We start from the raw sequence: 18,442 nt of genomic DNA on the forward strand, positions 1-18,442 counted from the left end.
AATTAATTCTTCCTCCAAAATTACATCTTGAATCTTGTTGCCTTCTTCTATCTCCACACTATCATTATCACTCTTCTTGACTACTTCAGCAACCTCCCGAGTGGTATTGCTGCATTCACTCTTGCCCCATTCAACCCTCAAAAAACAATAAAAGTTATCTTCCTGAAACAGACCGGACTCTCTCTAAAAGCCACCTGAACTTGTAATGTGATGGCCACCCCTTTACCACAACCTATAACGTCCATTATGACCTAATTCCTGCCTACCTTTCCAACCAAATATCTCTGCCCCCTATTTCTGGAGGACAAAGTTACAATTATACCAATCTCCTTTTGTTTCCTTAAATGCCCCAAGATTTTTCCCAACTGAAGTCCTTCGAACATTCTGTCATCTCTCTTTAGGTAGAGTTCTTTTCTACACTCTTTACAAAGCATGACTCAAATCTTTAAAGACCTATCTTATAAGCATCTTACTAGTCCATATTTTAACGTTTTTGTTTTGTGTCACTTATTGTTTGCAGCTATTTTTTTCTTTTTACGTGTTTGTCATTTTAAGTTTGCTGTCCCTAACAGAAATTAAGCTACCTAAGGACAGAGACCACATCTACCCTGTCCACTGTTGTATCTCAAGCATTGAGTACAACATCTGACAAAACTCCTGGCACAGAATGTGTACTTATAATAATAACTATATAAATTAATGAATGAGTGAATGAAAGCAAAGATTCCAAAAATTCCCAAATGGTTTAAGAAATTTTCTTAAAGGGTTGACTTGAGGGGGAAAAAAAGACTTTAATAGCATTGTATGTTTGTACGTGGGGAATGTAGGCAGATGAATGTGTGTATATGTATATACGGAGAGAGATGTGTAAATATATGTGCATACATAAATGGAGAGATATTATATTCATACACAGATTGGTAGCTATCTAGGAGGAGCTATAAAATATTTAAATGCCATAAACATTCTAGCTATTTTCCTCCAAAAAATATATTTGTAAATTTTAAAGTATTCAATAAAGATCTTAAAAGAAATACCAAAGTAATTGCATGTGAATGATATTAGAAAAGAGATATACTTAAAAGAGATACCTCATTCACTAGTCACATATCAGTTTTATGGAATATTTTTAATTATAGTAGGAAAAATTTTAAATCTTTCCAAAATTTCCAAATTTTATTTGAAACAAAATTTTTTGATGTTTTGAGTACAATTATTATGGACTTAGTAAGGGTAAACAATGGGGAAATATTTTTTAAAACCTAATTTAGATATAAGACATTGGGAATTAAATTTTACATTGGTTTCAAAACTAAGATAGAAAAGATTACAGGACATGTAAACTGGGAAATATGCCATTTTAAAAATATTTCAATTATAATAGTAATGGACAGCAATATGTAAAGGCCAACTAGTATCTTTTTAGCTTGTTATTCTGCCATTCCCATGATATGGTATTCCAGCCAGTAGATAGGAGGAGATGGAACATGGAGGCAGAGATGCTCATGGCCCTGCCATTTAAGAGCATGACCTGTGAGTTGCACACACATCACTACCATTAACATTCCACTGGCCATAACTGGTGGTCGCATAGCTTCATTAGGCTTCCAGAGAACCTGGGGAATGTACTCATTCTGGCCACCTGTGTGCCCAGTTAAAATCTGGAGGAAAAGTGTTCATGGAAAAAACTAGCAGTTATGGTCACATCTACAAGAGAGCAGTCAGAATATCTGTCATTCAAATATAGCACATTAATAAACACTTAACTGAGAAACTGCTTCAAAACTCTATTCTTATAAAGAAAATAATTGCCATTTTTCTTTGCTTACTAATTTTTATAAAGCCAAAACCAATATTAATTTTCAGACCAAAATATATGAGTCACTAGGCATTTCCCATATAATGCTCAATTCTAATTAACCAATAAAGTTTTAAATTAGAAAGAAATCTTAAAAATATATAATTGAATCTTATTTTAAAAAATGACTTTATTCAGCTTGCTAAAAGTACCCTGATTGCCAGTGCCATGAGAACTCAGAACTGGTCTACTAACTCTTAGGGTATGATTGTGCACTAAAATCACATGTTGTTCCTCTCATAATTATGAGTAAGACATTATGAATCTCCAACTACGCAAGATATTCTCAAATCTGAAAAGGGAGAAGATGAAAAAGACTATGATGGGGTTCATACAAAGTAAAGTTGCATCATATTGCTAGATGTGTTTTCAAAAAGTACACGTATAATATCATTTATGATCTAACTCCCGCCTACTTTTTACTTCCTACGAATAAGGAAATGAAAAGGAGATTGGTGTAATCACAACTTAGTATTTAAGAAATAAGGGTCAGAGATACTGGGTTGGAAAGGTAGGAAGCAGTTAGCTCATAAAGGATGTTCTAGGCCTTGGTAAAGGGGTGGCAATTGCATTGTAAGTTCAATAATCATGTCTGTACAGATTATCTTTAAAAGTTTGAAGTTTGAATTGGAACAACACTGGTTCTTAATTCTCTGAATTCAGTTAGAATGAAAGAAGGTATGAGTTTCTGAAGAGTCTATAAAAACCATAAAGAAAAGTCTGCTTGCAAATGTGTACATACATGTGGAAAATGAAAAAAATAAGTTTATTCTGATCTTCTACCATACCCTGTATAAAAGATAAAGACAACACAATTGCTTGTAATGGTAGGAATCATACTTTTAAAGTCAAGACAGTACATACACAGGTTTTCAAGACTTCTTTAACTGAAGCAGCAACATATTACTCTAAAACAAAAAAATGGAGAAAAAAAAGAGGTGAATTCAAAGTGGGAGGATGGGAAAAGAGACACAGAATTTTGGGAGTCTGACTTCTTACATCACTTCCCTTAGTGTTATCTGCACACACAGCTCCTTGTACACTTTTTTACTTATTTCCTCTTTTTTTACTTTTCTCCACTGAAGAGGAAAAGATTAGATATGGGAAAAATGAATTTAATTTGAATGAATGAATGAACAAATCAATGAGTTCAGTTGATTCCAGGTTTCTTTTGATATTTCAACTTATGTATTAGCATCTGATGTCATGAAGAATATGTGTTTCATGATGACAACATGAGTTTTCAGTTTACCAGAGCACTGTGCTACTTTATAGTAGTGAAATGTTGCTAGTTTTGTTGATTTGACACTGCTAGTTCAGTATTTTTTTAAATGAGTAATTTTAATCATTTATGTTTTGAGATATACCCAGAGAGTTATATAAAGCATTGAAATTTCACATTGAATGAAGGTGTACTCATTTTAAAAAGTGCTCTTCTATAATGCTATAATCCCCAAGAAGAAGAAGAAAATGATGAATGAGAAAAAGCTTCTGTTTAAAGAATAATACTTACATTAGGTCAACCATTTTTTGAATAAGTGAAATATTAACATGATAGTTGAAAGTGATTCATCTCACTCTACATTTGAATCTCTGCCTATATGATGAAAGTAAGGATGAAGCTAAACCACGGGGAAAAACAAAACAGCTTCCTTTGAAACAAAACCCGCAGAAAGCTATTGAGAAAAAAAAAATTGCAGTCCCTACAAAAACCAAAAGTTATTTTTAAAAAAGTTCTTGAAGTTATTAAATGCAGGATTTTATCACTTAAAAATGAAGAAAATATTTGGAGTCAGCTGTCCGGTACAACTTTCTCCCAGTTTCGTATAGAATTACAAAGAGCTTTCTGAGAAGCCAGAAAATATTTCACAAAAACCACTAGCAACTCAATGATGACAACATTTTTATGCAAGTTATTTTTGAAATTCACATTTAAAAAACTACTAGACAACATTATTTCAGTTTTGAATTTATGATTAAATTTTCTTCATTTTATTTAGGTGGCTGATTCTTAAAATTACATTCTATCTTGTTTGCCAATATTTTAAATCAGCAAGATACATGCTTAATGCTTATATTTTAGTGTATGCTTTACTTGATATTTTAAAATGTTTGTACATGCTTATATTTAAAATTAATTAAATATTTGGTTTCTTCTCTTGTATTTTAGAATTCTAAGCAGTCTTTAATAAAAAAATTCTATTAATGCCATTATTTTGCTATTATATGGAATTAATATTACACTATCAATCTTGGCATTTCATTTCCCTAGTGTGATCACCAGACATAGTAGTTGATTTGCCTGCCTAACCAAGCCTTTTTATGGCAATTCCTAAGGAGTCACCTGATGAGGCCAGGTGATTCTAATCCCTCTGCCTCAGCTGACTGGATTAGAAAAGGAAAGCTTTTCCATGATAACCAGATAATAACTACAAAGCTAGGCAAAACATACCACTACCCTCATTTTTTTCTCCTTTTAATTGTTTTACCACTTTATCTACGTGCAATTAACATACATTCATTGAGGTCATCCTATGCACAAAGCTGAAATTTTTCATTTTATATTTATTTTTAAAAATCAAACATACTTAGTCAAAGATTATTAAAAAGTAGCAAAGACATACTTGTAGAGATTATTAACAATGCCATGTTTTATTTTAAACCATATCCTTTTATATTATAAAGAGAAAAAAATAAATCATAAAGCCACTTAGTCATTAATACTAGATCTTTCTTACTGAACAGTTCACAATATTTTAAAACGATTGAAAATCATCTTTTCATTAAACTTGCCAATGAATGACTTCTAAATTGATTTTTTTAGGCCCCATTTTTGCATTTATTTGAAATTTAATGTTCCCAATTGACTTTAACCTCAAATTATCGCTACATTGCTTCAGTTCTACTCTTACTTACGCTCTTAGTGATTTCACTGCATGTGCCTTCCTTTTCCAATTTGTTCTGGCTAAAGTATCTGATAAATTCCACCAACAATCTCCTAAACCAGTTTCCTACATATTTAAATGACATTCTCTACTTATGTCTATCACAGTACCTGGTGCATGTGTTAGTATAAAGACACTTGTTTTTTACTTGTCTGCATTCCCCTTTGGGTTTTGAGGGCAAGAACTGTTCTTCAGCTCTGAATATCCACCACTTAGCAATACCTGGTGCATAATAGATACATATAAATGTCTGAAGCATGAAGGAATTTTACAAATTGTGCTAAAATAATTCTAGAATGTGTTAGGAATATATTACATTTGTAGTTTAATATATACCTCAAATTCACTTTTCAAATTGGACTTGCCTTAAGTCAATCTACCTTCTGTGTATGTGTGTGGTGTGTGTGTGTGTCTATATGTAGAAATTCTGTGCACAGGCACACCAGAAAAACACATTACATTTTATCATATGCACACACACACACAATTATACATACACACAGAAAATACACAATAGAGACATAATAAACGTTAACTGATCAATATGATATTGGCTTATTCTAGAAATGGAAACCAGTTGAGGCAATCCTTAGACTTTCTCATACATTAAAGTTAAGGTTGTTTTAGCAGCAACATTCATTGGACATCAGTGTGAATGAAAAATAAAAAAAAGTAATATTTACTATTGGTGAGACTTATTGTAGAAACAGCTTAATTTATCACATAATATAAACTGGGAAAATGTCATTGATTTTTAACAAAGAATTATTACCTTTCCTGATGCTTTAAAGTATAAATGAATTTAACATTTTAAAGAAACTTTTACATTATACTATGCACCATCAGACAAGATTCTAAAGAAACATTCAGATGAAATTAGAAAATCAGCATTCAGGAGCCATATATTTAATGGAGTAACTGATAATATTAAAAATAATAATAATAAATTTACATAAAAGTCACCTATAAACTACATGCCTGGAAATATTCTGTGTTTTGTACATGTATTGAATCATTTCACCCTCAAAACAATCGTGTGAGGCAGGCACTACTCCATTTTACCATTGAGCAACAAAGGTATAGATTAAAGATGCATCATACCCTAGTCACACAACTAAAAAGGGGACAAGCTTCGATTCTAAACCAATAGTTTTCTTAAACACTATGCTCTACTTTTTCCCTAAAGGATATTCATAAACCATACATTTGTGGCTAATTTAGATAGCAATCTAAGAATAATTTTAATTTTCTCAAATTGGAAATCAGAAGAAAAAGGCAACTGACCAGCTGCTGCCATTTTCTAGTTGTACAACTAGAATGTCCATTTTTATGCCAGTACCATGTTGTTTTGGCTATTACAGCCTTGCAGTATAATTTGAAGCCAGGTAATGTGATGCCTCCAGTTTTGTGTTTTTTGCTTAGGAATGCTTTGGCTATTCAGGCTCTTTTTTGGTTCCATATAAATTTTAGGAATTTTTTTCTAGCTCTGTGCAAAAATGACACACACACACACACAGACACACACACACACTGATATTTTAATAAGAATTGCATTGAATCTACAGATTGCTTCGGGCAGTAGACATTTTAACATCATTCAATCTTGCTCTTGCTCAGGCTGGTCTCAAACTCCTGGACTCAAGCAATCTTCTTGCCTCGGCCTCTCAAAGTGCTGGGATTACAGGTGTGAGCCACTGTGCCCAGCCCTTCTTTGTCTTTTTATACTTTTTATACTGTTCTTGATTTACATCTGTTTTGTCTGATATAAATATAGCCACCCCTGCTCTCTTTTGGTTTGTATTAGCATGGAATATTTTTTCCATTCCTGTACCTTTAGTATATAAAAATCTTTACCAATTAAGAAAGCTTTTTGAAAGAAGCATATATTTGTATTCTGTCATTTTATCCATTCTGCCAATCTATATCTTTTAAGCACGGCATTTAGTCCATTTCTGTTCAAAGTTAATATAGGAGAGGTACAACTTCTGTCATAATTTTGATCATTACCTAGTTGCTTTGTATTTCTCAATTGTGTTACTGTTTTATAAGCTCTGTGAGTTTTATACTCTTATGTGTTTTTATAATGGTGAGTATCAACCTTTAATTTTGATGTTTAAAACCCCTTTGAGTATTTCTTGGAAGTCCGATATACTGGTAACAAATTCCCTTAGGGCTTGCTTGTCTGGGAAAGACTTTATTTCTACCTAATTCCTGAAACTTAGTTTAGCAGGATACAAAATTCTTAGCTGACAGATTTTGTTTAAGAAGACTAAAAACAGAACCCCAATCTATTCTGGCTTTTAAGGTTTCTACTGAGAAGTATTCTGTAAGTCTGATAGGATTTCCTTTTTGGAGATGAGATGCTTTTCTCTTGCTGCTTTTAGTATTCTTTCCTTCACACTAACTTTAGATAATCTGACTACTATATGCCTTGATAAAGTCCTTCTTATAATGAATCTCCCAGAAGTTCATTGAGCTTCTTATATCTAGATGGCTAAATCTCTAGCAAGACCAGGGAAGTTTTCCTTAATTATTCCCTCAATTGAGGAAAAGTTTGGTTTTCCAAACTTTCTGAGTTTTCTTCTTCTTCCTCAGGAATACATAAGATTCATAGATTTGGTCGCTTTATATAATCCCATATTTCTCAAAGACTTAGTTCATTTTTTAGAATTCTTTTTTCTTTATTTTTGTCCAATTGTACTAATTTGAAAGAATTTTCTTTCGTCTCTGAAAATCCTTCTTCTGCTTAGTCTAGCCTATTGTTAAACGTTTCCATTGTATTTTGTAATTCCCTAGATGAATTTTTTTTTCAGAAATTCTATGAGTCTCTATTTCTTTAGAAAATTTTTCATTCTTATTCTGAATTGGTTTTCTGATTTCTTTGTGTTGGTTTACAGATTTCTCTTGCATCTCATTGAGGTTCTTTATAATTAATATTTTGAATTCTTTATCTAGTATTTCAAAATTTTCATTTTGGTTTGGATCCCTTACTGGAGAGTTAGTGTGCTCCTTTGGGGGTGTTATAAAACTGTTTTTTTCTTTTTTCTTTAATATTACCAGAATTGTTTTTCTGGTTCCTTCTCATCTGGATAGACTATTTATCATTATGTTTTAATTTATTTTGGATTGTCTGTTTTCTTTTTTTCACCTTTGTGATTAGGTGTATTGCGATCACCTGATTTCAGTTCTGGGTGCTTTCAGTGGCAAAGACTCTGCGTGAGTTCCTTTCTTATAGATGTCCTTTGTGTAGTGACTTTGATGCTAGTTGTAGTCATGATGTACTGGGCATATGAGCAGGTTCACTGCCTCCTGTAGAGTCAGAATGAATGGCAGAGGTCTCATGAAGCTTATCTCATTCCCCAGTGGTGTGCACGTTTAATTTGTTTCGTTCCTTTTTTGACTGAGTTGAGCAGTTAAGCCTGTAGCCAGTAGGTGGCACCCATGGGTAAGAACCAGCTTCAGCAGAAGCAGATGGGTATATGCGACACCCCAGTAACAGGAACAAGCCCCAGCCATGATGGGGGTAGCAGGACTAGCTCCAGGTGAAATGCACTGAGGTCTCTGCATGGACCTCAATCTAAAATTCAGAACCTTGTGGACCAACGAGCTCCAAAATGGCAGATGTGCAATGAACTCTAGACTCTTTGGTAGAGGCATCTACAACTTCCAGACTAAAGCAGTGGACTGAGTCAGGATTTCTATATTTTCAGATGCAGTTGGCTTCAAGAATTAACAACATAGGGTTGCCTGAATGAACTCAGATGTCTATTTTACTTTTGTCTACATTGGAGAATGACGCTTATTGAGTCAAGTAGGACCAGTTGCTTTTAAGGGACTAATGCTGACTAAACTTATCGAACCAATGCTTGCAAAGTCAACCCAGGAAACCTGGCCTGGTGACTAAGCTAACACAGTAAAGCCTCATACATGTCAGGAAGGGCACTTCCTGTCAGGTTAGGAATGTTAACAAATTTTGTTGACACTGAGAGGTGAGCAATATATCCAAAGGTATAGGTAGTCCAGGTGAAATCTAGTGTATGCTTTTTGGGGCTTGGCTTCCTAATCTCTAGTTAGCAAACAACAGAGCATTTTAAGGTCCAATGTGAGATTTTTTAAAAAAATTTCCAAATAGAAATGAATTAATCCAAAGTTCTAAGGCTTTTATTGTAGGAAAATAAATCAGCCTCCTGTATGTATTCTAAAGTCTTTCTGTCCTTCTCTAGCCCAAAAGCTGGTAAAATCTCCTAAAACACAAAACTTCAAATGTTCATTGTTTGCCAAATAGAACAGTTGATTTGTATATTTTATATCAAGAGCCTTTGGACAACAATGACCTTTGAATATTCATATTTTTCTATTTCCAAAAATAAATCATTTTTTCCCATCACAATATCCCTGGGCCTAAGTTTTCACATTTATAACAGAGGTATATTGGTGTACAATCATCTCAAAGAAGACCAATAATACGAGCTTACTATCTTATGATTTGACAGTTACATCTTATATTTAATGTGCAAATACTACAATAATAAAATAAACTCTGAATGATTAAATTCAGAACAATAATAATTCTGGGTTTCTAAAATAGTTAAGCCCACTTACTGATAGCAATAGTCAATAAAATACCAGCTTTTAGACTGTACTTTTATATCATGTATTAGTATAATAATAATCTTACAGTGGTTTAATTTTATTTTTGCAATTTACACATGACAGCATATTAAAGAAATGTTGCAATTTTATATTCTAAATCTGAAAGGCAAAAATCAAGATATTCTACATGATTTATGTCATATATATAAGTTAACACTTTAAACACAGATTGGATATGTGTTTAACTCACACTTACCCATGAAATTGAGATAGCCTTCTCCACCGAGCCCGTGAGTAATGAGTCGAATCATTTTATGAAGCTGTATTCCACGATCAATAACTGGAGTGAAAGGAGTCAAAACACTCATGTTTGTATACATTTCGGCATCCATCAACCAAAATGCCAGCGTCTTATCACCAACCAGTGCCTACAGAAATAAAGGTCACTGAGATAAATGAAAAGTGTAAGTAGTAAGCAGTTGTGATTTACACTAGAATAACACATGGTTATATGGGATGGGAAATAATGTGGAAGCGGTGTATGGATTAGTATAAACTTCATGTATGTTCCAATGATTACTTTCTGTGCTGAAGGTGAGCTAATAAAACACATTAGAGATCAACACATTTGTTTTCAGGACTAATTTTTCTTTTTAAAAGAGCTTGAAGAAAAAAACCCAAGATTTGATACATAAATATTTGTTATTTCTGAGCTGAGGCTTTAAATTTTCTAAAATTTTCTGAAGCAAACATGTTGAAAATAGTAAATAGATTTTTAAATAGTTTATATGCCATGATTTCATTTGCTTTCAAAGACTGGAAGAGTTTTTGGAAAACCATTTATATGGGCTGTATATAAGATGTATAACTTATATATATGAGATTTATATGTATTTGAATATATTATAATAGTTCCCCCTCACCCTCAGCAGAGAAAATAGATTGAAAACTTTTATTTAAAGGTAAAGTTGCTTTGCCATTGTATTTGCCATTTAACCTAAATTTAGTTTGTTTTATCTGAAAAGACAATAACTGATAATTAGGGCAGATAACTCAGAAATGCCCTGAGTAGCAAAAGACAAGCCTCCTAATAATCTGAATTATTCACGGTTAATGATACCTAACCAATGCAAAGTGTTCATCATTGACTAAATAATAACATATAGTGCAATGTACAATAGAACTTAACTCATAATTTCAGTACACTATTATGATTATTTTTTTGCTTATAAGCCTATTCTATCTCTAACCTACTTTAATTAAAATGACTTTTCTTTAAAATAACGACATCTACAGCACTAATTCTTAAATAATTCATCTTTCCTACCTTGTTAAATTATTTTTTATGTATAACTGTTTATTTCTATGGTCTCTCATTCTATTACAAAATTATTCTGGTAATTTTTGTTTAGGTTCACAAAGTTTATTTCCATATCTAGTTGCCCTCTTAAAAAATACTGTTGAAATATTGGAAAAATTTAATTAATTTTACAAATTTAGTTAAGTTTAAGGAGTTACCTAAAAATTTCAAAATAGTATCCACATATTAACTATGATGCATATATTTCTATTATTCATTTTATAAATGTATGTACTTATATGTATTTATATTTTTTATCAGGCTTAAGAATCAAAGAACATTTGCTTTTAGAAATAACTAGGCAAGTTGCATCATTTCTGCATTCCTGACAATTCCTGACACCACCAGGAAGAATTACCTGAATCTTTAAAGTATGAAATAATTCTTGATAAAACTATGTTTCTTTACAAATTGGGTAGAAAGTTATGGAAGTTTTGGTGCATTAATCACAGTTTCATCTTTAATTTTTTTATTCCATTCATTTATTTACTCTTTCACTCATTCATACAAAACAAACATATGCTGGGAATTGATACTGTGCTACAACTTCTGGGAGTTTTCAATCGAAAGATATAATGCATGTATTATGCATGCATTTTAATTTTCACATTGTTATATATTTGGTATATAACAATCACCTGACCCCCATCCCTGACTCTTTAAATTAATATTATTCCATTCTAGATTGGGTTCTAGTATTTACATAGGTATTTATTTGATCTGCCATATAGTCAAGGATACTATTAATTTAAGTTGATAAGAAAGCACTGCCCCAATTTGGAAGATGCAAAATTTAGCATGTGCCTAATCAGGGTCAGCAAATTTATGTAAAAAGCCAAACAGTAAATATTTTAGGCATTATGGGCCACTTTCTCTGTCTCAATTAGTCAAATCTGCCATTAAGGCACAAAAAAACAATACCTAAGTGAATGAGCATGGCTGTGTTCCAACTAAATTTATTTATAAAAACAGGCAGCAGGTAGGATTTGGCCCATGGACCTTAGTTAGCCAACCCCTTGTCTACATAGACTTTCTAGACAATTAGTGTAGATAACTGAAAAAACATATTATTCCCATTAAATCGCCAATTTCTGCTGAAATGACAAAGAAAAACTTACTGTTTTAGTTTCAATTTTCTTAGTACAGATACTTTAAACAATTTCAAAAAAATTTTATTGTGTCCCTTTCAATCTATAAAAAGTAAATTTTTTATGCTGATGTTTATGATGATTAATATGACTTTAAATAATTAAGTGGCTCTTTTCCACATTTATTGATGTTCATTGAGTGATTACTAGGAGCACAGTGATAAAGGCTAAAAATACAAAGGTAATGAAAACCAATTTCCTCCCTAAAACATGATGGAACCTTGGATAATGGGGCAACTACTTTTCCCTACATGACTCAAGGAAGGCTTCATAGAGAACGTGATATCTGAGCACGGGGATTAGGTCTGAGAAGGAGCTTCACAGATGAAGTAGGCAGATTCAGGTGCCTGGGGAAAAGTATAAGATTGGAAAGGATGGACCTATTTGGATTGAGTGGGGATTTCAAAGTATTGAAAAATAGAAGGCTTGGAGAGTTGGGCAGAGAATGAAGCTGGAAACTTTGGCATGGGCCACGATATGAGTGGACTTAAAATGACAAACTTCCACCACTCGGTCTGGGTTGACAAGATGAGCTTTGCTTGGTGGAAAGTACCTCAGACTGTATCAAAGAAGACGGACTGAAGCGGGAGGAACAGGGGTCAGAGATCAATTAGCAGGAGATTCCAGTGATTGAGGGAAAAAAATGACAAAAGGTTGCCAAAGGCATAAGAGAAAATCGTAGAAGGAAGCCTAAAGTGAAAACTAAAATAACCCTGGATCAGCACCAATATTCTTCATTATGACAAAGGAAAACATATAACACTTACAACTGCAATGTCCAATCTGTTAATTACAGTTTGGCAAGGTAAAGATAATACTGCATTTGAAGCTGAGATTCCTAGATCTAAAACATAATTTCAAAATGTTTTTCAAGTATGAATAGTTTTCACATAAAGAATATATACACATACATATTATATTAACCATATTAAAAAATGAAAGTTTATATTTAGATATTTTATTAAATACAGAGAAAGAGAGAGAGGAAAATGAATTTATACACATACTCATTTACCTGATCATGGCTTTCTGCATAAGCAATGCACTTTTCAAGGTAGCGTCTGTTTGTGAGGGTGAATACTATATTGCCCATATTCCAATCTTCATCTTTAAATTCTTTAAGTAGCTAGACACAAGAAAGAAAAACAAGCTTCTGAATAAACCATTATCTTTCTTACTTTAAATCTCAATCTTAGACCTCATATCAGTTCAAATTATTTGGCATGTGGATATAAGCCCATCCATATAGCAAAGGTATCATTGTTTAAACTTTTACTGAAATATTTTTATACAAAATATCCAAATGACAGTGGGGTGTGTGTATGTGCAAGTGTGCACATGTGCATTTGCTTTTGTGCAAACAGCTTACATTTTAGGATCTACGCAACCTTTTGTTTTCTGTCACAACTGCTACATCTTGATTAATGTCCGCAGTATTGTTGTGCAATATGTCTTCCTACAACTTTCATAAGGTAGAGATAAACTTGCTTCATTTTTTAGGTTTAAATGAAAAAAATTTAGTAGGAAGAGGATTTTATTTCATTCTTTAAAAATGCTAATTAAAACAATTATTTCAAAGTTTAAGGGCTAATTATCATAAAATAATTATTATGTTAACAGACCACACTTTTTGTGTCTCCATTTCATTTTCTATTCAGTCTTTAATCTGGTTCTGTCCCTCTAATATCTCTTTCATACAACTGATCTTGCTGAGATTTCAAATAATCCTCTCTTAGATCAGTAATTGCTTTCTTAGGTACATACTTGCTGTACATGTTGACACCACTGACCCCATCTCCTTCCCATGAATTTATTCCTTTCTTAGTCTACCACTGTAAAACTCTTGTTTTATTTTGTTTTGTTTTTTTACCACCACTCTGGACATACTGTAAATTATCTTCATCTTTCTATCCTATAAAAGCTGATGTTCCTCAGGGTTATGTCCTAAATACAGGCTCAATCTTTTATTCAACACAGTCTTTCTAAAGGGATCCATTTCTCTGTCCAAAGCGTCCACTGTACTTTGTGATAGGCAGAATTCTAAGATGGCTCCTGTGATTCCTGCTCCCTTGTATTCACATCTTTGTGAAAGATCTTGAGTGTGGGCAGGATCTTTGAATATGGCGAATGTCCTCTAAAGGCTATATGAGATAGTAACTGGGTAATGTTTTAAGATGTTAAATTTGTGCTAATTTGTTATGCAGCGATAAAAAAAAAAACACACACAAAAAAACTAATCACGATTTCAGAAATAGGGTTCCAGACTGCTTGTATCTGCCTTTGCTGACTGCTCTATGGATACATACTTAACTAGTCCTTATAAGAGCCAAGAGAATCACTGGGCACTAGAGGGCAGAATGTAGCAGGCAGAATAACTACACTCACAGATGTTCACACACCAATCTCTAGAATCTGTGAATATGTTATCTTCTATGGCAAAAAGGACTTTAGAGATGTGGCAAAATTATAAACATTGAGATGGGAAGATTATCCCAGATTATCTGGATGGGCCCTATGTAATTACAAGAATCTTCTAAAAAGGAAGCATAAACATCAGAGTAAGAGAGAGATGTGAAGATGCTATCTTGCTGGCTTCGAAGATGGAGAAAGTAGTCATGAACCAAGGAACATGGGCTGCTTTTAGAAGACAGAAAAAATGAGGAGATGACTTCAGCCTCTCCCCTAAAGCCTCCAGAAGGACTGCAGCCCTGCCAACACCTTGATGTTAGCCTAGGAAGACCCATTTTCGATTTGTGACCTACAGAACTGTAACATAGTAATAGTAAATTTGTGTTGTTTTAAGGCACCGAACTTGCGGTAATTATATAAGACAACAATAGGGAACTAATGTTTAGACCCATGCAAATAGGCCTGAATAATTTTTGACAAAAATGCAAAAGCAATTCAATGGTAGGAGAACAGACTTCCAACAAATTATGTTAGAAGATTTGGACATTCATACACAAAACAAAAAAGATAAAGAACCTCTAGCTAAGTCTTACTTCTTGCACAAAAATTCACTCAAAATGGATCATAAACTTAAACATAAAAAATAATACTATAAAACATTTAGTATAAAATAGGTGAGTCAAAGAGTTCTTAAACTTGATACCAAAAGAGATCTATACAAAGAAAAATTACAAATTGGCCTTCATCAAATTAAAAAAAAAAAAAACTTTAGGTTTGTGAAACCAATGTAAAGAGGATGAAAGGACAAGCTTCAAACTGGGAGAAAATATTTGTCAATTACATATCCAACAAAGGAGTTGAATATAAAATATATAAAGAACTTTCAACTGGGCATGGTGGCTCAGGTTTGTAATCCTAGCACTTTGAGAGGTTAAGGTGGGAAGATCGCTTGAGGCCAGGAGTTTGAGACCACCCTGGGTAACATACCAAGACCCTGTCTCTACAAAAAAAACCAGAAAAAATTAGCTGTGTATTGTAGCATGCATCTGTAGTCCCAGCTACTCAGGAGGCTGAAGCGGGAGGATTTCTTGAGTTCAGGAATTTGAGATTGAGGAGAGCTATGATGACGACACTGCACTCCAGCCTGGGTGACAGAGTGAGATCCTGTCTCAAAACAAAATAAAACAAAGCAAAAAACACAATTCCACAGTAAATAAATAATGTGATCAGAAAATAGTCAAAGACATGAACTAAGACACCTCACCAAAGAAGATACAGAAGGCAGATAAGCACATGAAAAGATGTTCAGTAGCATAAGACATTAAGGAAATAACAAATTCAAGCCACAATGAGATTAAAGACTTAAATCTAAGATCTGAAACTATGAAACTACTAAAAGAAAACATTGGGGAAATGATTTACCCAGAAAAGTCTTGGCAAGGACTTATTGAGTGATCTCCCCAAAGTACAAGCAACCAAAGCAAAATTGGGCAAATGGGATCACATCAAGCTAAAAAGCTTCTGCATAGCAAAGGAAACAATCAACAGAGGGAAGAGATAACCCACAGAATGGGAGAAAATATTTTCAAACTATCCATCTGACAAAAGATTAATAATAACTAGAATATATAAGGAGCTCCAGCAACTCATTAGGAAAAAATCTGATTAAAAAATGATTTGAACAGACATTTCTCAAACAAAGACATACAAATGGCCAAAGGTATATATATAAAAAAGCCCAACATCATTAGTTATCAGAGAAATGAAAATCAAAACTACAATGAGATATCATCTCATCCCAGTTAAAATGGCTTTTATGCAAAAGACAGACAATGATTAATGGGGGTAAGGATGTGGAGAAAGGGGAACCCTCCTACAATGTTGATGGGAATGTAAATTAGTGCAAACACTATGGAGAGCAGTATAGACATTCCTCAAAAAACCAAAAATAGAGCTACAATATGACCCACCAATGCCACTGTTGGATATATATCCAAAGGAGTGGAATTCAGTAAATCAAAAAGATATCTGTACTCCCATGTTTATTGCAGCGCTATTCACAAAAGCCAAGATTTGAAATCAACCTGAGTGTTCACCAACAAATGAATGGATAAAGAAATTGTGGCACATATACACAATGGAATATTACATAGCCACAAAAAGAATGAAATCCTGCCATTTGTAACGACGTGGATGGAATTGGAAAACATTACATTAAGTGAAACAAGCCCAGCACAGAAAGACAAATCTTGCGTGTTCTCACTCACATGTGGGAGCTAAACATTAAAATGATTGAGCTCATGGAGACAGAGAGCAGAATGATTGTTACCAGAGGCTGGGATGGGTAGCAGGGAGTGGGTAATAAAGTAGGGATGGTTAATGGGTATGAAAATGTAATTAGATAGATAGAACAATATTTGATAGCACAACAAAATTACTGTAATAAACAACAAGTTAAGGTATACTTTAAAATAACTAAAAGAATGAAATTGGAATGTTCCTAACACAAAGAAATGTTAAAGGCTTGAGGTTATAGAACTCCAATTACCCTGATTTGATTAATTCGTATTGTATGCCTATATCAAAACATAACATGCACCCTATAAAATATAAAAGTATTATGTACCTATAATAATTTAAAAAATTAAAACCACAAGGAGATATCAGTATATACCTATAAGAATGGCTAAAATTAAAAATAGTAACAACACCAAAGGCTGGCACGGATGTCAGACACAAGTTCTCTCAAACATTGCTGGTGGAAATGTAAAATGGGATAGCTACTTCGAAAAATAGTTTAGCAGTTTCTTAAAAAAATTAAACATGCAACTGCTATATGGCCCAGTAAGTACATTGCTGGGCATTTCCCCATAGCAATAAAAACTTATGTTTATATGAAAACCTGTACACAAATGTTTATAGCAGCTTTAGTCATAATAGCCACAACCTGAAAAAAACCCAGATGTTTTCCAATGGGTAAACGGTTAAATAAATGGTAATATAGCCCCTACCATGGAAGATTATATAGCAATTAAAACGAATGCAATATTGATACATGCAACAAATTCTCTGGATCTCCAGAGAATTTTGCTAAGTGAAAATGACAATCTATAAAGGTCAGATACTACAAGACTCCATTTATATAATATTTTTGAAATGACAAAATTACAGGAAAGGTGATCACATTATTGGTTGACAGCACTTAGGGCGTGGTTAGGGGCAAGAGGGAAATAAATAGGTATAACTATAAAGGCAACATGAAGGAATCTTGTGGTGATGGATACATTTTGTACCTCGAGCATATCAATATCAATATCAATGTCCTCATTGCAACATTGTACTATAGCTTTAAAAGATGTTATCATTGAGGAAAATTTATTAAAGAGTATATACCAAATCTCGCTGTATTATTTCTTACACTTACATGTAAATCCATAATTATGTCAATATAAAAAGTTCAATTAAAAATCTATTTATATATAATAAAAAATAGTAGGCACTCCATAAATGTTTGTTGGAATTAACAGATAAATGAATGAGTTCTTTAAATTCTTATATCACCTTTACACGAACACTTCAGTTATTCAAAAATGATAACATAAAAGAAGAGACAGAAAATTTGGCATATTTTAGATAGTCGAATACATGTTCAGTAAATGATTAAATTACTATGATATTCCAAATTACCAATTTTGAAACAATACAAGTAGAAAATGGTATATAATTGGCTTTTGAACAACAAAAACATGAATGAAATCTCATACCCTAAGGGTAGACAACAATGCATGCCACTTAGACATTCTGAGTACAGTTGTCATTTGATTTGATACTCTTGTGTGTTTTATTGACATTTGGGGGGAATTATAGTTATTTATTGAATTATTTTTTAAAATGAACACCTTACGAAAGTAGAGGAAAATCACTGTGTCTGAGGGTTTTTTGTAATATTATTTTAATCCTCTCTTAATCCTCTCCTCCCTTATTAACTAAGAGTCCCATTTTGATGACGAAAAAGATTTTTAATTAATTACATAAAATTGAAGATGATATCTGCCTCCAGAGAATTTACAACCTAAGGTAGGATAGTCATATCCTAAACTTAGGATAATACATTTTTTTTCCATTTGTA

At 33.0% G+C, this 18,442-nt stretch overlaps 1 protein-coding gene across 1 annotated transcript in view; it reads right to left on the minus strand.

Annotated features, from left to right (window-relative positions):
* Positions 1–18,442, minus strand: part of GBE1 (glucan (1,4-alpha-), branching enzyme 1) — a 278,056-nt gene that overhangs the window by 62,370 nt on the left and 197,244 nt on the right. Inside the window, exons 11-12 of the mRNA XM_012644745.1 lie at positions 12,920–13,030; positions 9,653–9,824 (exon numbers count right to left, since the gene is read on the minus strand). Coding sequence (XP_012500199.1) covers positions 9,653–9,824; positions 12,920–13,030 — 283 coding nt within the window. The remainder of the gene's footprint in view (positions 1–9,652; positions 9,825–12,919; positions 13,031–18,442) is intronic.

This window comes from Propithecus coquereli, unplaced genomic scaffold (assembly GCF_000956105.1).
Source record: "Propithecus coquereli isolate 6110/MARCELLA unplaced genomic scaffold, Pcoq_1.0 Scaffold219, whole genome shotgun sequence".
NCBI lineage: Eukaryota > Metazoa > Chordata > Mammalia > Primates > Indriidae > Propithecus > Propithecus coquereli.